We start from the raw sequence: 26018 nt of genomic DNA on the forward strand, positions 1-26018 counted from the left end.
GTTTTCCGCTGGGTTTCCAAAATAATACTAAAGAATAAAACCTCAATGCTTAATAATAAATGTAAGAATTATCAAATTATCCCACTTATAAAACTCTTATACAAGAGCAACGTTGTACAAGTTTCTTAGTGTACATTTATTGCAATGTCTTGAGAATAAAAGGAATTATTTATTTTAGATATTAGAATTTTTACTTTAGATTTTTAAAAAGAAGAATGAAAATAAAAAGACTCGTAACTTTATTTCGTGTGAAAGGGTTCCTACCCTCATAACCTTTATAAAGAAGGTTCCTGGCCCCTCTTTGCCCGAAAGGGACGATTTCCTCTCATTATAGAAGTAGGAATCCTCTAGCACAAAAGCAAAACTATAAAAATTTGAATTTCTTTTATCGCAATGCTTTGAAAATCAAAGATTTATTTGCTTGCACATACTTAAAAAAACACAATCTTGAGTTGAAATATTATGAAAGGCAATTGGCAAATAAACTGATTGTATGAAACAAGCGACTGAATTTCTTGCGCTCCAAAATGCTGTCGGTAAAGCACTAATTAAACCTAAGTGTAAAGCGGAATAATTTACAGTCCCTTTTTGTAACCCAAAAGAATTATGCTCCACTGAAGTTTTGCCGAATTCCGCTCTTTTTTATTTGTCAACAAAGGAAAATTATCTAAATAGAATTTACTTTGTTTGAAAGGAATTTATCGCTAGTAATTTTTTCGCAGTTCAAAATTTGGTGTGCATCTTACCAACACAGATATCCGAGATTTTTTCGTTATTTTTTTGTTGGGGGTGGGGGGTGGGGGTTGTAGCGAGAAAATATATGCATATTTTTGGAAATATTGATTCTTCTTAATTTCATATAGTGTGTCCAGTTACATAGATTGTGTACATTTTGTGATCTCTGCCCGCATTTTGAGTAACCTCCCCTGAAATAACCCGAAATGGTCCAGCTATGCTCTTTTTGGAGTCTACATTTTTCAGAACTTAATAAAAAATATTAAGACAGGTACGGACGATGTGAGGAATTGTTGAGATGGTTAAACAGGGTTCTCCAGGCTTGCCAGCATTAGATTGCCCTGATGCCTTGAATTTTAAACGCATTCTAGGAAACTTTGTGACCCTAGTATTAGGAGTAACTTTGTACATGCTAGTTGTGAGTTGTGAGAAATAATTTAATGGGAAAACTCAGTAGAACAGCTGTTATTTGAAAAGAATGTTTGGGAATTAGTATGAGAAGTAAAGAGTTAAAAAGAAAAAAATGATGAACTGCTTATAATCCAAACAAAATGGAGTTATTTTAATATTTCATGACACACTTTTAAATACTCAAGTAGTTACTTCAATGCACATACAAAATCAACTTTCCCATTATGATTGTTGAGCAGGACTATAAATGATTGATGCTGTGACCAGTTCTTAATAATAAAAAGTTTGTATTCACTGCTCGTTTCTTTTCTCTGTCCATCTATACTAATGCTTCATTGGATTAATATGCCTAATAATCAGTAGTTAATTGCCGTTGCACGCATGTTTTCATTGGAGAATATGAATTTAGTCTAAATTTTGGATGAGGGTATGTTTGTTTGTTAATGTGTATGGATTGTCCCTTTGGACAGCTCTGAGTCTGGCTTAGTCAGGCTTTTGGACTGTTCAGATGAGGAGTATGTTGGAAATATTTAGAATAATAATAAAAAAATTCTATTTTGGTGAACGTATCGCTTTTTTGGCAAAAAATAGTATATTTTCTCTGCTTTGGTGGTATAAAAAAATTCGCCTGGCCAGTTACCCAGGGGCGTCCAGAGGAGGGGGGGCGCACCGTCCCTCCAACGGTTTTGGTATTCATTAAAATTTTCGCCGAAGACCAAAATTTCGGCAGAAATTTTGCAAAATTGCCCGAAATTTAGCAAAATTTTTTATTTCTGCAGAAAATTCGGCATAAATCAGGTATCGATTCGGTAAAATTTACGAAGGTGCCCCCCCCCCCCCAATGAACTGAGTCTCGGGAAGTCCCTGCAGTTACCCTGGCATAGATTTGCGTTATCCTTATAAATTACGTTATCTTCATAATATTGATGTAAATATTAATATGTTACATATATGTATTTTAATATGTGTAAAATACACCGGTTCTTTGCTATTTTACCACTATTGTCACCCCTAAATAAATTCCTGTCAGTGTGTTTGGCGATAGATATTTTCTTATTTTTAAGGTTTAGTCTTGCTAAAGAAGTTATTGCCGAAAGTCTTGACTTTGCACAGAAAGTTCAGCCATCACATTACCCTGAAACCGATAAAACCATCCCCGAATCAAATCCAGATGAACTGTGTGCCATGCTTGAACAATTGCGCTCGGAAAGTTGTGTTTACAGAAAACCAGTGGCAGTTTGCTTGGCTTCAGTATGTTTGAGCAATCACCGTTACCCAGATAGAAAAATGTACCTGAATGATTATGAATTTCGGGGGTTTGTGGAGGTTCAGTGTAACTTCAAATGCCGGCTTCAGTATCACCTACAATGTTGGAAAACAGAACGGGATAAAGGAATCAGTGGGAAGTATATAGATAAGGCATGTTAGATATTTCCTCCTTCTTTTTGTGTGCATTTAGTTGATGTGTATGACAATTAATTTTTGCTTTCCCATTAATTTCTCTATCTTTCCTTCGTATAAAAACATGTAGAAGAATTTTATCTGAATACAACTTTTTAAAATCTTGTTTAGATGTTACGACTAATTAAAACCCAACCACTCCAGCCATTAATGGTGGGCTTTTTGAAAGTTTCTTGTGTTTACGTACTCTATTTTATGTTTACGTACGCTATATTAAAGGCCATGCGGCTCCTATGTTTTGTTATTATTTTTTTTTTTTTTTTTCAGAGGCACTTCGTATGGAAGGGGTCGTCGTATAAACTTCAAAGGGGGCTCCTTCAACTGCAAATCAAGGGTTCCAGCGCCCTCTTTAAGAGTCAAAAGTGATCGGAGGGCAACTAGCCCCCCATGCCCTTTTTTCCCCAAATACATCCGATAAAAATTTTGAGATAGCCATTTTGTTAAAAATAATTCAAAGATCATATAGCAAAACGTCGGGGTCGACACAACCCCCAGGGTCCAGGGGCAGGCGTTGTAAGTTATGCCCTGGGGGCAAATATGGTTTTATAGAAGGGATGCTTGTAAAAACTTCAGAGAGGGCTCATTTGATTGGAAATTAAAAGTTTTATCTCACTTTTTGAGAGTCAAAAGAGATCGGAGGGTAACTAGCCCCCCCCCCCACACCCTATTTTCCCCAAATGCATCAGATAAAACTTTTGAGATAGGAATTTTGTTAAAAATAGTTCAAAGATCAGATGAAAAAAATCCGATGACGACACAACCGCCCAGGGCCCGGGGGCAGGCGTTGTAAGTCATGTCTTGGGGGTATATAAGGCTTTCATGGAAGGGATGCTGGTATAAACTTCAGAGAAGGCTCATTTGATTATAAGGTAAAAGTTCTATTTTACTTTTTAAGAGTCCAAAGCGATCGAACGGCAACTAGCCGCCCCCCTCCACGTCCTTTTTTCCCAAAATACATCCGATAAAAATTTTGAGTTAGCCATTTTTTTAAAAGTAGTTGAAAGATCATATAACAAAAACTCCCTGGTTGAATCAACCCCCCAGGGCCAGGGGGCAGGCGTTGTGAGTTATGCCCTGAGGGCAAATACGGTTCTTATTGAAGGGATGCTCGTACAAACTTAAGAAAGAGCTCATTTGATTGGAAATTAAAAGTTTTAGTTTATATTTTCAGAGCAAAAAAAGATCGTAGGGCAAATACCGCCCCCCAAGCCCTTTTTTTTCGCCAAATGCATCAGGTAAAAATTTGGAAATAGACATTTTGTTAAAAATAGATAAGTCAGACAACAAAAACTCCTATGTCGACACAGGGCCCGGGGGCAGGCGTTGTAAGTTATCCCCAGGGGGCATATAAGGTTCTTATGGAAGGAATGTTTTTCCCCAAATACATTCGATAAAAATTTTGAGGTAGCCAAAATTTTATAATATATAAAAATTTGAGTCAAAAGAGATCGGAGGGCAAATACCCAAGCCCTTTTTTCCCAAATGTATAAGATAGCAATTTTGAGATAGACATTTTGTTAAAATTAGTTTAAAGGTCAGATAACAAATTTCCGATTTCGATACAACCACCCAGAGCCCGGGGGCAGGCGTTGTATAAGGTTCTTATGGAAGGGATGTTCGTATAAAAGGGATTTTAAGAGTCAAAAGTGATTGAAGGGAAGCTAGCTCCCCCCCCCGCCACGCCCTTTTTTCCCAAAATGCATCCGATAAAAATAATGAGGTTGCCATTTTGTTAATAATATTTGAAAGGTCATATAATTAAAACTCCAGGGTTGACACAACCCCCCAGGGCCAGGGGGCAGGCGTTGTAAGTTATGCCATGGGGGCACATATGGTTCTTATAGAAAGGATGTTCGTATAAACTTCAGAAAGAGCTCATTTGATTGGAAATTAAAAGTTTTAGTTTATATTTTCAGAGTCAAAAGATATCGGAGGGCAAATGCCCCCCCCCCCCCAAGCGCTTTTTTGCCAAATGCATCAGATAAAAGTTTTGAGATAGAGATTTTGTTAAAATTAGTTCAAAGGTCAGATAACAAAACTCCGATGTTGACATAACCGCCCAGGGCCCGGAGGCAGGCGTTGTAAGTTATGCCCTGGGGCATATAAGGATCTTATGGACGGGATGTTCCTATAAACTTCAGAGAGAGCTCATTTGATTGGTAATTTAAAGTTCTAATTCAATTTTTAAGGGTCAAAAAATGACTGGAGGGCAGCTATCCCCCCATGCCCTTTTTTCCCCAAATACATTCGATAAAAATTTTGAGGTAGCTATTTTGTTAAAAATAGTTCAAAGATCATATAACAAAACCCTTGGGTTGACACAACCCCCCAGGGAAAAGGGACAGGCGTTGTAAGTTATGACCTGGGGCATATATGATTAATATGGAACGGATTCTCGTATATACTTCAGAGAGAGCTAATTTGTTTGGAAAGTGAAAGTTCTTGTTCACTTTTTAAGAGTCAAAAGAGATCCAAGGGCAACAGCCCCCCCCCCCTTGGGTATCGCTTCCTTTTCTAACTGTAAAAGTCTAAAATCTACTGCGTCATTGGCGCTTTACTGAAAACTATACGTGTCTTGAACAGTCTTGGAAAGTATAAAAAAATCAAATTGAATATTAGATATATAATGATATTAATTGTTGAAAGATCCATCAGTTCAAGATTTTATTTTACTGTAATTTTCATTTTCATTGCTGTAAGAATTGGAAAAGACGATAAATTAAAGTTCAAATAGGGATAAAATCCTTTTAATAGACAGTGTTTCACAAACAGTGATAGAAATTCATAAAAAAATTCCGGATATTTCGGTCAGATATGCAGTGACCGTCATCAGTAGTAAAACCATCCCTATTGAACTTTTATTTATCGTCATGGAAAGGCAGTATGGTCTCAGAAATTATCTAAGTGGAAAAGAAAATATTTGTAATATAATTAGTTTTCAGTGGAGCGCCAATGACGCAGTAGGCTTTAGGTTTTTACAATTAATGAAGGGGGAAGTATCCAAACTCTTGTTTGTAGTGAAACTATTCTTCTTGAACAATCTTAGAAAGAACTAATAAATTAAACTGAATAATTGATGTATAATTATATTAATTGCTGAAAGCTCATCAGTTCAAAATTGTAATTTTTATTTTCAATATTAAGTACAAAAGAAAATATTTGTAATATAATTCGTTTTCAGTAAAGGGCCAATGACGCAGTAGGTTTTATACTTTTACAGTGAGAGAAGGAAGCGATACCCAAGCTCTTGTTTGTAGTGACTTTTGTTCGTTTCAAGCTTGATTTGCATATTCAATTTATGTTTTACTCGTTTTAAGATTTATTTTTTCGTTTAGATTATTACTTGCTGTATGTTTTTTGCTATGATTGTTTATTGAATTACTGTTCTTTTTGGGTTTCATTTTTCTTTGAATTGTTTATTGAATTACTGTTCGTTTTGGGCGTTTACTTTTCTTTGAAAAACTTCTTTTTTGTAGTTTTTTTTTTAATGAATAACTTAAAAATAGCCGGAAATTGTAGCTAAATCATATGTTTTGTTTTTCAGTGCAATTTATGCGCTCAGCAAACTATTAAATTTCGTTGTAAATGACAATATAACATAGGTTTTTACTTACAGTTTTCTTGATTACTATTCATCTACGATTTTTATTAACCTTAAAATATAGGTACACCCTCTTTCACTTTGAAAGGGTCTTAGTTACGGTTTTGAAGACTGTTTCCAGTGTGTGTTTCAACCATAGATTTACTATATGAATAGATATTAGATAATAAAAAGGGCTTTCTATGCGCGGGTAGGTAAACACCCAAAACTCGTCTAACGGAATTGGTGGAAACAATGGAAATGATTAATAAGTTTTGATAGCTAGGTTTTAAAAACAGGTTTTGCCTGTTTCAAAAATCATAGGTAATCTTTCGTAGTGGTATGGAAGAAAAAACGCAAAGAGCTCGTGAAAACACATCTTGTCTGTTGTCTATTCTAAATTAACATGTCCATGATTTGAACTTACAATTCAATTGTATTAGGAGTACCGTAACGACTTTCTTGAAATGAAAATATTTACAATCAAAAACACAGACTATATTTTTAAAATCTGAGACCAAAAACCTTAATTTGATTACAGAAGTTTTGTACGCCAGGATTGAAATCAGGATTGAAAAAATAAATAATATTAGATATCTAGGGTGAGGGATCTATCCTCCAATAGCCAGGCCTACTCCATAGGTTTTGTGTAACATTATTTTTCAATAGTCAGGTGACTCCCAACAGTATTTTTGTTGTATATGAAAAAGATGATGTTTTTGCTATAAATAAGAAAATATGGAAACCCTTTCACTGTGTTAAAAAGAAAATTTCTTGAAAATTAAATTATATAACAGAAGTGCGATGGAAACAGTTGGAAATTCGTCGATTCTGTAAACTTTAAATAATTAAAATATAATTAAAGGGATTAATCTCTAACCATGGACGGGATGTCTAATCTCTATTGTTGGCTAAACCGTGATTTCTCTCTGGATTTTTGTTGCTTATGTTTCTTTATTGTATACTAAGGATTTTAGTGTGTAATGTTGTGCTAAAAATGAGGGTCTTAGAAGAATGAAATTGACAAAGTTAAACAAACCCAATCAATGATAGGATGGTGGCCAAGGCCGTATCCAGGGGGGAGGCTGGGGAGTTTGAACCCCCGAAATGTTTTTCTGACTTGTAGAAACGTAACAGAAACGAATATAAACAAATTATTGATGTTTTTTTTAAAGTTTTTTTTTTGTACACCCTCTTCCACCCCCGAAAAAAATAATTTTTTAAAATCCTCCCCCCCCCCCCGAAAAAATCCTTGATACGGCCCTGATAGTGGTGAATATTTTATGGAGCTAGATGGGATTGTGTAGTACAAAATAAGGAAAAAACAGATTATATTAGAAGATTACATTTGCCATCTTGCACCCCTCTTCATAAATCTCTATAATCACGAACTAAGTACAATAGAAGAAAACCAAAGGTGAAGTTTGAATACCATTAAATATTTAGGCTATGAGATAAGATTAGATAACGTGTATTTCAAGCCAAAATATTGTCATGTACACAAACAACATACAAGATTAACGAATTACAACACTGTTCACAATAATAAAGAAGAAATAAAAAACATACTGAGTATGTTTTACTCAGTTTTTTTTAAACAATACTTGTATGCATATTCATTATTAAATTTTGGAGTCCAAGCTTGTGTCTAGTATCGCTTTTGCCTGGAGCAAACTCCGGATAATCGAATATCGATCATGGACATGTTCAAACGCAAAATAAAGACGCTTATGGGGAAATTGATTGTATTTCTGTAAACATCGTTTCTTCTGGGATTCATCGTTTCTTATTTCAAAATGAATATCAATCCCAAAACTTAATGTTTGTTTTATTCTCATTAAAAAAAGTCACTTTAATTAGCGAAATATGTGTTTATGGGATTCATCGTTTCTTATTTAAAATTGAATATAAATCCTAAAACTTAATGTTTGTTTTATTCTCATTAAAAAAGTCACTCTAATTAGCGAAATATGTTTGAAGACATTGCCAAAATTGTTCTGTGCTTAAGGTGATTTTAATTTTTCAATAATTTATCTTGCAGTTGTTGTTTTAAGCGATTTTTTAGCGATAAGTTTAAAGAAAAAGTGACAAAATTTTTATGCTAGACCAACTCACGAAAAGTGCCCCATTAGGTTTGAAAAGTATAAAGTATCTTCTTGCAGTTTTTTTTTCTGGACACAAGCTCAGGGACGGATCCAGGATTTTTTTTTTGGGGGGGGGGCAAAATGGGTTGATCCGATAAACTTGCGTTAGGAGCAATTTTAAGTAAAGCAAACTTGAGTTAGTTAAGTAAATTACACTACTTTAGACAACGCTAGGCGGGGGGGCGCTCCTCGCTCCCCCCTGGATTTGCCGCTGCACAAGCTGTTTTCACACAGTGATCGTGTTTAGATTACTTTGTGCATAAATGTTATATTTTGTTGTAATTTCTCTTTTGCTGTGTCTATTAGTTTTTATTTCTAATTTTATTTGTCCATACTTGCATTGTACTATTTGTGGGTATCCAATCATTAATTATAATAAATAAAATTCAGTTCATTGCTTACAGGATATTATTGGATTGCTCTGTTTCACTCCAGACTGCAACGGAAAAATTGTCAGGATTACGTCCTTGGACCAGAATTTGAATAAAAAGCACGAATGTGCTGCTGACCCAGAAGAAAAGAAGAAAACAGTTCCTGACGAAAAGCAAGAAAAATCTGGAAAACTGAGCAAAAGGACTCGAAACAAGATTGGAGAAACTGGGGTTAAAGCCCCCGAAGAAAATATCGATATTGGGTATATTTTTATCCCTTGTTTTTGTTACTTCCGAACTTTTTACGTATTTATAGCTTTCCAAAGTAAACCTACTCATGTCTAATTCGTATTGTCCCAAGAAATCGCCCCTCGAAAGTTTACGATGAATTATGGTTTAGATTAAGATTATGGTGGAACCAGGCAAATGTACTAAATCATAATTTTTTTTTAGAATCTGAACATATTTGCATAAGAAAAGGATAAACTTCGGAAGAAAACTAGGACTTCTGCGACTTTTGGAATTTATGAGAAGTTGCATTCTTATGCAGCCAAAATAATGACGCAATCAATAATTATTGTTTTGATAGATCGAAACAATAATGTATCCTGTGGTAGGCCATACCTAGGAAGCTTCCTAATACCAAATTGATTCATTTTTTCCATTTTTTTCAATGAAAATACCCCCAAAAAAAGTATTTTTCAGTGAAATGCCAAAAATTATATTCTTCAAAATCTATTACTACTAAGAATTTACTATAGCACCAAGCCACCTTATGCCAATACCGCTACGCACTCTCCTCTACCATACCAATCTATTTAAAGCCTCCCTCTTTACAGCCTCCCAAGAATTTTCTACTTGTATTAAATCCTTCCTTAAGACCTCCACCCTCTCCATTCAGGGACGACCTACTTTTTGTTTGGCCCTAGACTGATGGCCGCAAGGACCATCTTTTCCTATATATCATCATTCATCTGCTGAACGTGTCCTAGCCATCTTTACTACTACTACTACTAACAACTCACCGCAACACCAAGCCGCCCGAGGCCAACACAGCTACATACGCTCCTCCTCCATCCCAATCTATTCAAAGCCTCCCTTTTTACACCCTCCCAGGAAGTTACCATTTCCTTTAAATCTTTATTTATGACGTCCTGCCACCCCAGACGATGACGACCTGCTTTCCGTCTGGCCCTAGACGATTAGCCGAAAAGGAAAATCTTCGGCAATCTGTCATCCTTTATCCGCACAACGTGCCCTAGCCACCTTAATCTTTCTTTCATTATAGTGTACAAAAAATCTTCTTGTCCGTTCCCCCTCCGATTGGTGTTTTTGCATATGATTTCCTTTTTTTTTCAATACGCACATCTGGTAATAAATTTGTTAAGTTCTCGGAGTTATTGTAATGGTTTACCTCAGGAATGAGTTTTTTACGAAAATTTTAAAGTCATAGAAGTCTCCTTTGATCAGCTCATCAAGGATTATTGATCTGCGTCAAAAAAAATATTCTAGCTCTTTGTTCCGAAGTTTATTTTAACTTTCTTATATCACTACTAAGCCAGCAGCAAAGAATAAGCTCCAATCTCTTTACCAATGAAAGAACTATTGAGGATTGGGTGGCACATGTAAAAGAAGTCCTCTACCTCAATACCAAATACCTCAGTTACCATTTCCTTTAAATCATTATTTATGACGTCCTGCCACCCCAGACGATGACGACCTGCTTTCCGTCTGGCCCTAGACGATTAGCCGAAAAGGAAAATCTTCGGCAATCTGTCATCCTTTATCCGCACAAAGTGCCCTAGCCACCTTAATCTTTCTTTCATTATGGTGTACAAAAAATCTTCTTGTACGTTCCCCCTCAGATCGGTGTTTTTGCATATGATTTCCTTTTTTTTTCAATACGCACATCTGATAATAAATTTGTTAAGTTCTCGGAGTTATTGTAATGGTTTACCTCAGGAATGAGTTTTTTACGAAAATTTTAAAGTCATAGAAGTCTCCTTTGATCAGCTCATCAAGGATTATTGATCTGCGTCAAAAAAAATATTCTAGCTCTTTGTTCAGAAGTTTATTTTAACTTTCTTATATCACTACTAAGCCAGCAGCAAAGAATAAGCTCCAATCTCTTTACCAATGAAAGAACTATTGAGGATTGGGTGGCACATGTAAAAGAAGTCCTCTACCTCAATACCAAATACCCAAAATATACCGAAAATATTAATAATTACTAAAAACAATTGAAGGCAGGACTTTCGGACCCAGAGGAAAATTCCTCCTTTTTCGGATGTCTCAAGTTTTCATATTTATTGTTGTAGGAAGACATTTTGGTAACGGTTTCAGGGGGTCGTTGTGCATCTCGAACACTTTGATGTTTAAATCAAACTTTAGCTGCCTGCTTCCCTCCTTGAACGAAGTTTTCCATTTGAAAGCACAAACATGGTTCGAAGAAACGAAAGATCGGTGGTAAAACTTCAGATATTGCTCTTTGACGTAGATTATAAAACTGCAATTCAATTCACAATTCATTTGCTCTGGCTCGAGGACAAGTTTAGACCATTTTTTGTCCCGAAAAAGAATTATGTGCATGCGCAGTTTCAAAAATTTAACGTCATATTCACCAATACAGACTAAGATTTACACTTTCCGTAAAACTGCAGAGATTATGTCCTAACCACTTTATAGCAATTAATCAAAATTGGCAGCATAAGAAAAGAAATTTTTCTGGCTTATTAGAGTTGCTCTCGCAACACAAATAAGCCCAGGTTGTGTAGGACTTGGCTTAGATACATAACCCTGTGCTAGATTGTTGAAGAAAAAACAAGGATTTAACTGTAAAATGTTTTTGACAAATATTTATCGTTATCGAGATGCTCAAAAGAGACCCGATTCGTAAGGGGGTTTCAAAGAAGGTGCCTTCGAAATTTCCAAGGTCAAAAAGTCCCAATTTCAATTTAATTTTAGGTATAAATTTAAAATTTTACTAATTATCTTTATATTCAACTGGAGCATTTTTGAAAGGAAAACATTTTTCGGACAAAATATGCCTGATTTTTTGTCGTAGAATTCCTGCAAGTGAAGCTTTTTAAGTGGAAGAAATGTCGCAGTTACACTTTTTGTCCCATAATTTATCTTTTAAGCATAACGAGCAACCTCAAGAAAAATATCTCGTATATAATACATAAAATTCGTATAATTGTATTTTGTTATGTATCTTGTATATAAATATTTTTCATTAATAAGATGCTCGAGAAAGACGTGATTCATAAGTGGGTACCAATGCCCCCTTTAAGATTTCAAAGGTCAGATGTTTCCAATTTAAATTTAGCTTTCAGATATAAACTTTAAATTTTACTAATTGCTTTAAAGTTTGGCTAGAGTATTTTTGGAAAAAAAAAAGTTCTTTTCAGTGAAATTATGCCTCGTTTTTGTCGGAGAATTCAACTGCAAAGGTCTTTAGTGCGAAAAATCTTGGGTTGCACCTTCCACCCCATGAACAAAAAGCCATTGCGCCCCATAATTTATATTTTAAGCATAATGAACATTCTCAAGAAAAATATCTCTTATCTATTGCTTAGTTTCTTGGATATTTACTATTGTTAAGATAAATTGGACATCCTGTATATACTATTGCATGTACGAAACCTCTGTCATTTTAGTGGGCTAATTGTTACTTTTATAGAATATGCTAATGATCTTATGAAATTAAGGGAAGAGTATACGATATTATCTAGAAATCTTAAATTGATTTTTTAGAGTTGGCCTCTGATTTCAGTTTAACTTGAAGCATATTTAAAGCTGTATTCAATTACTTTCCTTTCTATTCTAGTTTGGCTGAACCTGAGACAGCGGGACAAAGCCTGCAGTTGCCTTCAAAGGTATTTGTTTTTATCTTCTGAGTTATGGTATATTTTTGTACTTATCATTAAAAAAACATGATAAAAAATGCTGAATTTTGGCAGATTATCTTCTGGTTCTTTTTCCTTGTCTGCTTCATCTCTAGCATTTTGACAAGGTCACTCCTGCCATCTTATGTCATCAAATTCGAAATTTGCTACCTAAGTAAAAAAAAAATCTTTCGCGCTAAATCCTGCTGTTTCTATCGTGGGCTATTGTTTTTAGCGAAAGTATATATTTTGCTAGTGGAATAATAGTATCAGAAGAAGTAGTTATTTATCACCGATACAGGTCAAGTAATACAAATTTTCTGTATACATAAAACCAAATCTATTTCTGTCTTTCTTTCCCTCATCTATTACCACACTGTTCACCCGATCGCCAAGAAACGTAAGAAGAGTCTTATGAAATTATAGATATACCCCCCTCCCCAAGGTTATCTTAACACTTTTTGCGCTGATGACATTAGAGACCCCTCAACACAAATGATTGACAGTTATTCCTGGTCAGAATATTCACTATTTCTGGATATTCAATTAATGGGCTAGTTAAGTATATATTCTGTCGTCTAACACACTTCTGAAGTTATAAATTTCTTCTTCAGCAAAATATTCGAAGTTGCTATTTCACAATACTTTTCAAATTTAAAAATACTATCGTTATTTACATGCGAGGAAAGTTTCCGTGGTCAAACTGTCGGGGGGGGGGGGTCCTCATAAGGTGTGTATATATTTTTTTACTCTTTGTATGTGTAGTCAAATCAATTATTTAGGTTTTTATAAATGTAGGGTAAAAGACAATTTCATTCATTTTGGGATTAACTTTATTGTGGAAAACTTAAAGTTTGAAAAAATTGATATTTGTGTTTATTTATCCGGTGCATTATCTTGTTTTATAATTTATGGAATGAATTCCCAACGAAGGAAAAGTTTCCGGGGAGAGACTGGAATGTTCTGTGAAAATTTTTTCGCGAGGGGGGGGGGATTTCCGGAAAAAGAATGATCCACGGGAATAATTTTTAGGGAAAAATTTTCAAGTACTTTTAAATTTAAAATTCAATTTTCGTTGGGGCGGGGGGGGGGAGTGTTTACAAAAAAAACTTTTAAAAGGCATCGCAAATTATTTATATGCATTTTTCTTACGTTTCTACGAGTCGGGCATAAGTTCTTTTTTTGGGGGGGGGGGGGGGTGGTTCAAACCCTGTAATCCTCCCTCTTGGATACTGTCTTGGCTAAATACTAAATATTCATGCAGTATTATAGTAATGCTAAATAATTATTTAGAAAATAATTAGAAAAATAATTAATTAATTATATTAATTAAATAAATTAATTAAATAAATAATTAATTAGAAAATAATTGTGGGTAGTCTCACGAAACTGAGCTGAGGCTCAGACCAAAAAGTACCATTTCCTTCACACCACCTCCCAAAATAATGATGATAATAATACAGCATCAATATTCGCTGGGCTGTCTGTGCCCCCTCACGATTGGTGTTTTGAATTAAGACTTAACTATATCTATTTATCCTCGGGAGCCTATCCTGATAGTATCAAAGTGTCCGCCGATTATTGTACTCCATCTTGAAAGCTCCTCTCGCTAGCTTTATACCTTCTTTTTCAGCCAACAATCACCCCTCAAAAGTGAGGGGAATCATACACCACTTGCTAGCCATCGTTGTCAAGTGGTACTCATTCCTTAGAACCTGTGCTAACAGTCGAATTTCTTTCTCCCACCTTGGGCTGCTCCTTAAGAAACCTTTTCTTGAGCCACTGCTGGCGCTTTATGTGCGCATTGTGATCCCCCCTGGGCATAATTTTGGCATCTCTTATTAGCTTCAGTTCATCCAATCTTGGCAGCGTATTCCAAAAAATACCCTGCTTTATGGTTAGACACTGGGCAGGACGGCCAGTGACTGAATGGTGACAGTAAATGGGATACCAAGAGATGGTTTTCGCCGCCATCCCCTGTCTCAAATGTTTAGATTACTGTATAACATTTTATTCTTAATATCCCCTGAGAATATATTGAGATCCCAAAGGTCTACCTGCCCCATTTGTTGCGTTCAGATTCTTTTTCCGTTCTTCTCCTTTATTTCCTGATGTTTTTTACCTCATCAATTGGTTAACAAATTTCTACTACTAACGTGTCTTTAACTAAACTACAGTTTCCCCGAGTGGTACTGCTCGAGACAAGTAGCAGCTATGGTTCTGTTTAGAGGAAATCAGATGAACTCAGGAAAGGTTTGCTCCAACGTCACTTTGATGCCGCTTAAGAAGGACTTTCCATCTAGAGTTAAAGATGGAGACCCAAAATGGTGTTTAAATAATATAAATGCCAAATGCCGTTTGGTATTTTGTATCTCTGTTAGATTAGCTTTGAACAGAGATACGACTGACATAAGAACAAGTGACTCTTATTTCATTTTTCAAGCTAAAACTAAAAAACAAGACACTGATAGTCATTCATTTCTAAGATAAATCCTGTATCACTTTCGCATTCACAAATGACATGTGTCCCCTAACCTCTCAGATCCAAAAAAGCTACTGCAAAAGAAGCATTGATTAAAATTCGACAGCATGTGCATTCACTTGCCTGGTGAGTGAAAGAATTTTTCTCTAATCGTAAATTATGATGAGTGGCTTGCTCTTAGAATTAGGGTTTCTGGCTTTTATAATTTTCAGCTCTGCTAGCTTGGGAATTTTAATCGTATGTTATTTATGTTGGTTCTTTGTGTTCTTTGGTTTTACTGTTTTTTAATCCTTACATTTTTTTTTCCTGTTGTCTTTCCACGTTAGTTGGTTTTATCATTTTGGTTTCTCCAAGTTATGTCATTCATATTTTTTATTTTCTTCCAGTGCTTCCATTTCTGCTATATTTTAGAGTAGAATACTTTATTTTGAATGTTTCTCCTCTAATATTTTTAGACCTACTTTAGTACTTTATTTCTACTTTAAATTTGGATTTTCCACTTTTTTCCTTGCTGAGCCTATGGATTTTTGAATTTCGGATAAAAACGGCGGGATTTCGGCAGAAATGATTCAAGTTGTATATTGAAGCTGTGTCCAGCTAGTCGACCGATTTCCATTTGATCATGACATTTAAAACTTTGTAGAGATTGTAGACCCATAAGTCGCATCGGATGGTGGTATTCTATCGTTGCGATATTTGTGTCAGAAGTTCGTACACCCCTCGTGGGATTTTGGGCTGGTTGAAAAAGAGTAGCGAGCATTGATGCTGCTTAGTCCAAACGACAGGTGTCTCAGTGGCGGAAATCTTATTGATATCCGAAACTGGGTGGTGTCCTTCAACATGCCAAGTGGAGTGCTAAAGTTCACTAGCGTTCTTCTATGTCATTCGATTTGTTTTTGGACTTCCCTGCTCAAATGTCGTTTTGGAAAGACTTTTCAACGTTCTGAAAACAGTAAGAAATGAAAAGAGGAATGGGATCAAAAATGTAACTTTGGCTACGGCGATTTCTGTCAAGTATGGGATAAAGCACAAAGGCCCCCCTACGTTCCCCGAGAATCTAATGAAAAAATGAAGTCCGTGAAATCTGATACGACTGCGTCCAAATGTGTCACTTTTTCAGGCCTTGGGAAAGACGATGGGAATGGCAACGACAACGATGACTCGGGGTATTTAATCTTATTATTTGGTAATTCTCAATAAATTTTTCTGAATACAAATTAAAGTGCGTCTACATTCAGCATTTTCTAGAAAACTGGGAGGCTGGTAGAAGTCTACACTAGTTAAAATCGAATAATTCAAAAGATCAAAATGCAGGCGTTGTCCTAGAATAAAACTTTAAGTGATTCATTTTTGCTATTACACTCTACTTCAAAATAACAACTCAATATATAAAAAAAAGTCAAAAAGTCAAAAAAAAAATGCGTAAAAAGTGACCGGTTGGATATCATTCATGCCAATCCTTCGTACCAATTTAAATAAAAATGAGGGTGTTGCAAAAGCAGTAGTAGAGAAGGAAAAATTAATGGGAAAGAAAAACAAATAAATAAAATATATTCATACTGGTCTGGATTCTGAGACCTTGACCCTGAATCTATAAATCTAAAACGAACTTAACTATTCGATAAATACGAAGTATTGTTTTAAACGTCTAAAGAAGATATTTTGGTACACGTAAAAGGTCTTGAGTTGCAAAATAAGTCGTCTTGAACAAATGCTATTAAGTCAGCCTAATAAGTCTTTCCTTGTAACTTGGAAAGAAGTCAGAAAATGGGGAAACTTGTAGGGATATTGGTATTGAAAATAGGTATTTTTAGGGGTTTTTCCAACAGCCGTTTAGGGATTGAAAAAACTTGAAGTGGAAACACTGGTAATATAGCGTAAGAATCAATTTTGTTAACATTCCTGTTCAAATAGTAAGCACGATAACATACTTACTTCCGGATTGTGTCCTACTATAATTCTTCTCTTTTTTTCGCACTTAAATACTTTGTTCACATATTAGTGGAATGGAAGCACTGTTTTATTCTAATCTCTCATATAGCACTGATGAAGAAAGGCAGTTGTTCTCCCAAAAAATTCGCCTTCTTCGTCCAATATTTTTGTTGGCCTTATAAACCCATTTTCGACCTTTATGTTTTAGTTGTTTTTTTTTTAGATGCCGAGGTAGTAAAAGTTCCCATCATATATCAAAGATGATAGTTTATAACATAAGTTTCACCTTTTGAATATCAAAGCATTATGATATAAATCTGATTTTATGGACAAGACTGATCATGGACATGCAACTTTGTAGAGGAAGGCCACTAAGCCATCTTCATACCCTCTCTTCTATCCGTAGTCGACCAGATTTCTCGGAAGTCAAAAAAAAATATTTTTGTCTTATATCTTAATAAAAGGATGTTTGAACGATTGAAAAATGTGGAATTTTTTATTTAACACCTTTTTAGTTATTACGCAAAAGCTATGAATCAGCAGAAAATAAGTACTAGATTCAAAACATTGATTTAAAGACGTTTACGCTCAACTACTTGAAAATTTGATTTATACATTTTTGGAGTGGAGCCCCCCCCCCCTTCTAATCTCACATCTACAAAATTATTTTAGTACAAGATTTCTTTATTGCCGGATGCCTGTTAATATTCACAAAAGATGTCCAGTTGATTTTTTCTATATTTCCTTATGGAATCTGTTGTCTGACACATCTACAAAAATGTATTTGTCTAATAATATTTTGGCTGATTATGTATTTAGGTTCATCTTTAGGGAACTTTGTTTATGTTTGCCGTTTATAAGTTTTTCCATTCATTGGTCAGTTTCTAAAATCTAATTTCATTTTCAGAAAAAAAAGAAGAAGCGGAATAAACAGCTAGCCCCGATGCCACCTTTGAGTTCTCGTTTGGCATATAAACCTATTTTTAATTGCCAGTATGATTTTATTTTGTTTAATGGTTTAATTAGGGTTTTCCACCAATATGTACTACCCAATTATAATTTGGTTTACTGACCGCATGAACTAGGAAAAACAAAATTAAAAGTGACTGATCTTATATCAAAATTTCATTTCCTAAGAGTTATTTTGCCGCATTTCCAGGAATTCTTTTGTTAAAATGTTATTCTTCAGAAATATTGTTTATTTTGGGAAAAAATTTAAATTATTAGTATGTTAAGTTTTGATTTCTATTTCTTGTAGAAACCCATAAAGATGTGGAAATATATAAAGGTGTACCACAAAACCCTGTACTTGACTCCCTCTTGACTTTATTTTTATTCATAGTCTTATCGACGGCTGGGGTTATATGTGCATCTATTCATCTTTGTTGATGACAGTAATTTCTTTATCACTGGAAATAATCTTTGCTTAGCTACCCCCCAAGCTCAGGAATTACTTGACTGTGTAAATCTGTGATATGAATGTTATAGCATAATACTAAACAGGAAAAAAGTACAGCGGTGTATTTTGAAAGACCATACTGCATTTTTGGGCTTTTTCTCACTGTCCCTCTATTATATGGAAGTGAGACCATACTATATTCTACTAATTATTTGAAAAAAACTACGTTTTCTAAAGAGTTAAAGAGGCTGAGTTACAAGGTCGACCCTTAAAACACCCTGTCGAGAAAGAAAAGAATAATACACAATCATCTAACAGTTATTCAAGCAATAATAAGTAATAAACTGTACAAAAACGTGCAGAAACTATTTGAAAAAAACTACGTTTTCTAAAGAGTTAAAGAGGCTGAGTCACAAGTTCGAACCTTAAAACGTACAGGGATTAGAAGGTACAGTTGGGGGGCTGCCACCCCCCAAACCCCCCGCTTTCGCAGCCTTTAAATAAAAAAAAAATTTTTTTACCTGAAAGTAAGGAGCGACATTAAACCTTAAAACGAACAGAAATTATTCCGTATATGAAAGGGGCTGTGCCCTCCTCAACGCCTCGCTCTTTACGCTAAAGTTTGACTTTCTCACAACCCTTTTTTTTAAGCAATAAAAACTTTAGCGTAAAGAGCGAGGCGTTGAGGAGAGCACAGCCCCTTTCATATACGGAATAATTTCTGTTCGTTTTAAGGTTTAATGTCGCTCCTTACTTTCAGTTAAAAAAAATTTTTTTTTATTTAAACGCTGCGAAAGCGGGAGTTTGGGGGGCGGCAGTCCCCGAACTGTACATTGTAATCCCTGTATGTTTTAGGGTTCGAACTTGTGACTCAGCCTCTTTAACTCTTTAGAAAACGTAGTTTTTTTCAAATAATTTCTGCACGTTTTTGTACAGTTTATTACTTATTATTGCTTGAATAACTGTTAAATGATTGTGTATTATTCTTTTCTTTCTCGACAGGGTGTTTTAAGGGTCGACCTTGTAACTCAGCCTCTTTAACTCTTTAGAGAACGTAATTTTTTTCAAATAATTTAAAAAAGAAACTGAGTTTCTTTTTTAAACTTTAAATTCAGTATATAAAAAATTTCCTCTTACGGTGAATCGAACCCGGATCTTCCGCCTGACAGTCAGGAGTACCGACCGCTGTACTAAAGAGACACAATTGTAATTGTTTTTTAGTAAGTCGAATCTATTTTTGACGGAAGCAAATCCCCACAAAACTTGATATTTGGTTTTTGGAAAACACGGAAGGAGTCATCAGATTGAGCTGAAATTTCGATGATAAGCTTTCAGGCCCCAGAAAAGTTTGTCCTCTAAATTTCAGCCCGATCGGACGACGTTAAAAGGGGGCTGTGATGGGAAAAATTAACATGGGCGATTATCGAACAACAAGGTTTTTTATAAATGTACATTCGGGGGATAATTTTTTCGGTCTGAAAATATCAAAAGGCCCTAACAGGTCAAATTCCGCTTCGAATGAGTCCTTATTCACCCAGATCCGTTGCCAGCTGTGGCCCGTAGGCATGGCTAAGAAGAAAAAAAAAATTGGAACTTTAAGTGGCTATATTTGGTTTTTGGAAAACAGGGAAGGAGTGATCGGATTGAGCTGAAATTTCGAGGATACGCTCCCAGGCCCTAGGAAAGCTTCACCTCTAAATTTCAACCCAATCGGACAACATTAAAGGGGGGGGCTGTGGTTGGAGGTTCAAAACTTCCGGCCCAGTTTTACCCATGAAGATAAAGTCGGAGGGGGTGAAATTTTGCAAGTTTCTTAGTTTGAGCTTGGGCTACAAAATGCGATTACCGCTGTCTCTCTGCGACCGCTAGGACCGGAAATCGCTTAACATTGTGGTGGGTCGCCTCTTTATAGAGGCACAAGTGTGCCTCCTTGATACTTTACATTAGTAAAGACTATCATAATAGTTATAAAAACTACCCGCCATAAAAAAATAGAAGCTGTTCATCATCTATAAAAAAAATATGATATTTAATATTTTCTTCGTAATTTTTCGCCTTTGCACTTCTCTCCACTATAGCGAGTAAGTTAGGCTTTGTATCTTCAAAAAAAAGAAAATGGTCTTGAATCATCTTTTAGGGTCAATCATTCATTTCGAATAGAAAGCAAGCATTCTATTCGACATACAATTCCCAGTTAGAGAAGAATTCAGAGCATGAAGTAGCCATTGAAGATTTGAAAAAACAAGTTGAAATTTTTCTCAATGACCAAAAAATTGGTAACGATATACTCCAGGAACGTGATCTTGAAATTAAAAAATTAAGTGAAATTATCAACTCCCATAATTCACAACGTCTCCTTATGGAAGATGAATTCGGCAGTCTATAGAACAATCAGGGGACTCTTAAATTGAAAATCACCAAATTACAAAAGTATTTAAAAAACAACGTAGCAATTATTATTACCATAGTGAATCAGTTATGTGAGTTCAGCAAATCCAGCATTAATTCTAGATTATTCCATGAGAAATAACAAATACTTATGTGTACTATGACTACTGATGACGCCGTTGAGTTTGTTAATAGTCCAGTGCCTTCCGGCTTTTCACATAAATTACCTGGTGATAATGAACTAAACAAAAAGGTTATGGTGAATTCATTACCATACGATGACATTTTTATTATCTTTGAAATAATTACGAAAGAGAAGGATAAAAGTGAAATAAATACAAAAATAAGCAGAAAGGAAAATGTAATCTGCAAGCATTTTGATAGTGGTTTCTGTAAGTTCTGCAAACAATGCAAGTTTCTGCATATTTGTTGTCAGTTTATTTCGGCAGTTTGTGTGTCTTATAAGTGTATTTTTGACCATGTTGATCTTTGCTCTGTTTTATCTTGTATTGATAAGTCGTGTACTTTTGCTCATGCATCTTCAGGTTTGGAGCGTAGGTTTAAAACCCAACATTTTTTAGAGCGACGCCAAAAGTATTCACGCCCCCCCCCCCCCCTCCCCTAGTTCGTGTTCCATTCGACTTTCATTCTTATCCCCCTGCATGCCTGATACAGAGCAGTATGCCACAGGAATCCATCCCTCGAAACAATCCTCCGCCCCAAGTCATTACGCGTGCCCAGTCAGTCCAACCCCCACAATCACTTCACTCAATTCGGACCATCCCCAAACCCCCCCCCCCTCACTCATATTCCTCCCAAAAATCCACTTCCTTTCGACTCCTTTCGTCTCCGTGCGTCCAAGAAGTTACCAGCCGGTTCTGGACTCCACCCGTTATTTGCCAAAACACACCCCACCCCGCCCCACTCAGAGACCCCCCACCGTACTTCCCTCCCTCAGCATCATCTTGCCCCCCGACCCCCCCCCCCCCATTTAAAGAACACTCCCAACTTGACTTATTACCAGGTCACCATGCAACCTTTCTCCCTTCTCTTGCGCTTTATCCCCCCTGGCTACCCCACCAGTATGACTCAGGTTCAAGAGTAACCAGACAGAACGATCCCCTTTTAACATCTTCATGCAGAGTTTCTAAAACCTCAAATAATTTCCGCTGTTTAGAGTCTCCGCTAGTACCTGCTCAATTAAATACAATTGTATTTGAAAAAGATGGATTTGATCCGCCTGTCCCTTGTTCTCGCAATCCAAGTTTAGCCCCCGTTAAGAATTCCACTAGAACCCCTGACCGCATCTGTGATATAAAAAATTTAAAGTGTAAAAACGGTACCTTCAAAAGTTGCGTTCGATTCCCCAAACTTTTGTTGAGCAACGCTGAAATCATTAACTTTGAGAAACACAATGAATTTGACACACTGTCTAAAAATATATAGATTAGATGTAATCGCTATTACTTAAGTTCAAGATCCAAAATTTGCACATGTTAAAGGTTAACAATTATTCTCAATTTATTAAACTCAGACCAGAAAACCACACACTGGGTAAGAAAGGTGGCAGAATTCTGTTCTTTATCCGTAATGATTTATATCCCAGTGAAATCCCAATTTCGTGTCTTAATCCCTTTGATGAACTTATGTGGGTATGTGTTCGACCTAAAATATTGCCGCGTCCTTTTAATTTAATTGTCCTTTGTTGTTTTTATTACTCCCCTAATCAGAGATCCGCTGACCAAATAAATTTTATCGAAAAATTACATGCAAGTGCTGATTTTGTACTATCAAAATACCCAAATGCAGGAATTTTTCTGATGGGTGACGCAAACGATTTAAAACTTGATTCTACATGTAACGCTTTTAATTTAAAACAGGTCGTTAATGTCCCTACTATAAAAGGCAACACTACTCTTGATTTAATTTGCTCTAATCTTTTGAAGTTTTACAAACCCGTCAACACTCTGCCCCCTCTAGCGGGTAGTTACCACTTTAGCCTTTTCCTATCACCGCTGGCTAAAGTTAAACAGTCGTTTTCTATAAATGAACCGCTTATAGACCTCTCACAGACCCCGGACTTTTCAATTTTGGCTCCTGGATTACTACTGAAAATTGGTCCACTGTGTATCAAACAAATGACGTTGACTACATGGCTTTGTCCCTCCAAAATCTATTGAGGAGTAATTATTAATTCCACTTCCCTGAGAAAAAATTTAAAACGTGTTCTACAGATAAGCTTTACGTTACTGAGTCTTTAAAAAAACTTATAAGAAAAAAAATCCATTTTTTCAAAGCAGGTCGCATTAATGAGGCTAATAGTCTAAGGAAGTTCCTAAAGAAAAAATTAAGAAAAGCAGCTTTTAATTACTATAATAATAAAGTCAAAGATCTATATTCTAACAAGCCCAAGCAATGGTACAGAAAAATTAAAGAAATATGCGGAAAAAGTCCTTCCGAAGTTGATTTTCATCTCCCTGAACCCCCTAATAAGACTGCCAACGATCTGAACTTGTACCTTGCTTCCATCGTGCAAAGTCTCCCCCCTTTCACTGGCTCAAGTTCAACTATTCCTCCCAATACTTCCTTCCCCTTTATTTCTCCCTCTGATGTTATAAATAAAATTCTTAAGCTAAGAAAATGAAGTATATGTCCCTTGTACATCCCAGTTGACTTAATTAAAGCCTTTTCGGACAAAATTGCTGAGCCTTTATCAAATATTTTCAACCACATCACAAAATTTGGTAAATTCCCAAGTTGCTGGAAACAAGGTTTTATAACACCTGTCCCTAAAAATTCGCCAGTCTGACTTTCGCCAACATTCGCCCCATTACACTCACTTCAGTTTTTTCCAAACTTTATGAAGGTTTCCTCTGTGACTGGCTTTAGGATAAAATTTGTCCACATATTGACACCTGGCAGTTTGGTAACTTAAAGAAAACTTCCACCACCCATTACCTTGTGCACTTAATGCATACCATTGTAAGTAACCTTGATAAACCAAATGTCTGGCTGAACCTTGTAGTGGTTGATCTCCAAAAAGCTTTTGACCTGGTTGACCACACAACCCTAGTTCGTTCACTCCTGGTTAACTTTAAACTTGATCCTCTGTAATTAAATATTGTTATATCATTTCTTTCAAATAGATCCCAAGTTGTTAAATACAAAAATATTTTCTCTAACCCCCTCCCTATATATTGTGGAATTCCTCAAGGAACCTTATTGGGACCACTTTTATTTCTAGTCATGATTAATGATATTGGTAAGGACTTCCCCCATAGGTGGAAATACGTGGATGACTTGACGATCCTCGAAGTATGTCACAGGAATATTAAAAGTGACCCCCTTGAAATTCTATCCCACATTTCGGATGAACCTAAGAACCTAAATATGAAAGTAAATTCCACTAAATCAAATATAATTACGATAAATTTCTTGAAATCTATTCCCGCCTTCCTTGACCCTATACCCCCAGATATTTCTGTGTCTTCCTTTAAATTACTTGGGGTTACAATTTCCTCTAATTTAAAGTGGGATATCCACGTGAAAGATACTTCTCATAGAGCTAATGTATCTACGTCTCTCTTGAAGGTCTTAAATAAATTTAACATCCCCCCCATCCCAGTAGTTAAGGATCTATACCTACTTGGTTCACCTATACTTTTAATATGCTTGTCAAGTATGACATCATGTCATCTCCCGTGATGAATAAGATAAATTTCAACCTATTCAAAGAAGAGCCCCAACAATAATTTTTAAAGAAACTTTGGTACTCTATTCACTCCTTCTAAAAAAAACGAAGCGGGATACTCTTGAGCACAGAAGAGGAACATTGTGCCTCCGTTTTGCAAAAAACGCAATAATAAACCCTCGCAAGGAAGACATTTTCCCCAAAAGACACACCCCATCCAGACACCGCCTACCACGTACTGTATCTGAACCAATCCCTATCTTGTCCCCCATCCGTTGTTTAACCTCCAGATATGAAAAAACATTTGTCCCCTTCATTACTGATCAAATAAACCACTAGTTTTTTTTTTGTTTTTTTTTTTACTGGTGATACTCATTCTGGTGTCCGTTTGGCTCTTCCGTTCCCTCCCCTTTTTTATATAATCTCTTTTAAACCTTTTTAACATTATTTTTATCTCAATTTTTTTTTTTTTTTTAATTTGTGCCTCTTTAACTTTCTTACATTTGACACTTTTTGTTAGACTAATGAATGGATTTGCCTTTCTGATATTGTTGTTTTTGGCAGTGTTTAGCCAGTTTTTTAGTTGTTGTGCTATTTATGTCTTTTTTTATTATATGAAGAGCAGCTTCATCCGACGTTGCACTTCGATCTGGAATGATCTTCTTGGGAAAATTACCCCTAAAAGTTTTCTGTTGATTCTTTCAAAAGAAGATTCAACAGTCATCTAAAAACCTTGAGAAAAGATAAGTGGCAAATACCTGGTGCCGCGAATTTAGGAATAAAAAAATTGAACCTCATGAAGTCTGACCTTTCTGACCTTTCATGAAATCTGACATAATCCTTTCCCTATATTACGCTTTATTTTGTTTCCATATCTCTCGTATTGCTGCTCTTTGTAGGATAAAGCCACATTTCATCTTCCTCAGCTTTACACCTCAGCTGACCTCTACTCAGACATAGGCATATCGTCGCCCGAGCATATAATTGCTGAACAAAACTTAAGATGTGTATACTCAGCATGGCAGGGAAGTCTACCGCTATGTATCCAGTTTCCTCCTACCGTGTCTACATTCATCATCACTGCGTTATTCATATCGGCAGTTAATCTTGCTCAAAGTTTCATTAATGATCTAAAAAAAATCCCTCACTTTTCGGTCAGTTTCACTTTGGAACTCTATCCCAATTGAAATCTCTGTTTCTTTCTTCTTTCAAACTATATATAGGGGTATTAGCTAGTCTTTTACTCCTCGTATTTTTTTTTCTTTTTTTTTTTTTTTTTTGATCTAACGTTGAGCAGATATTTTCTGTTTTCTCTGTTTTTCTCTGTTAATGATTTCATTCTTCTTTCTTTCTTTTTCTTTCGAACATATTTTTTTTATCATTGTATTTAACCGTATTTATTTTTTACTGAATTGTCTAATTGATGCTTATATTTCTTTTTTAAGGCTGATATTTCACTTACCTTTCTAGTAGATATGCTGGTCACATAAATTTAAAACCTGAGTCCCAAAAGTCCTGAAATACCCAACTTATAATA

The 26018-nt window shown here is 35.6% G+C and overlaps 1 protein-coding gene across 1 annotated transcript in view; it reads left to right on the plus strand.

Moving 5' to 3' along the window:
* Positions 1-26018, plus strand: part of LOC148952055 (uncharacterized) — a 318887-nt gene that overhangs the window by 179222 nt on the left and 113647 nt on the right. The window contains exons 16-19 of the mRNA XM_089089125.1: positions 2211-2565; positions 8736-8965; positions 12532-12580; positions 17911-17996. Of these exons, the coding sequence (XP_088945251.1) occupies positions 2211-2565; positions 8736-8965; positions 12532-12580; positions 17911-17996 (720 nt within the window). The remainder of the gene's footprint in view (positions 1-2210; positions 2566-8735; positions 8966-12531; positions 12581-17910; positions 17997-26018) is intronic.

The sequence above is a fragment of the Artemia sp. Qi Xiang Cuo genome, chromosome 5 (assembly GCF_049724085.1).
Source record: "Artemia sp. Qi Xiang Cuo chromosome 5, ASM4972408v1, whole genome shotgun sequence".
Taxonomy (NCBI): domain Eukaryota; kingdom Metazoa; phylum Arthropoda; class Branchiopoda; order Anostraca; family Artemiidae; genus Artemia; species Artemia sp. Qi Xiang Cuo.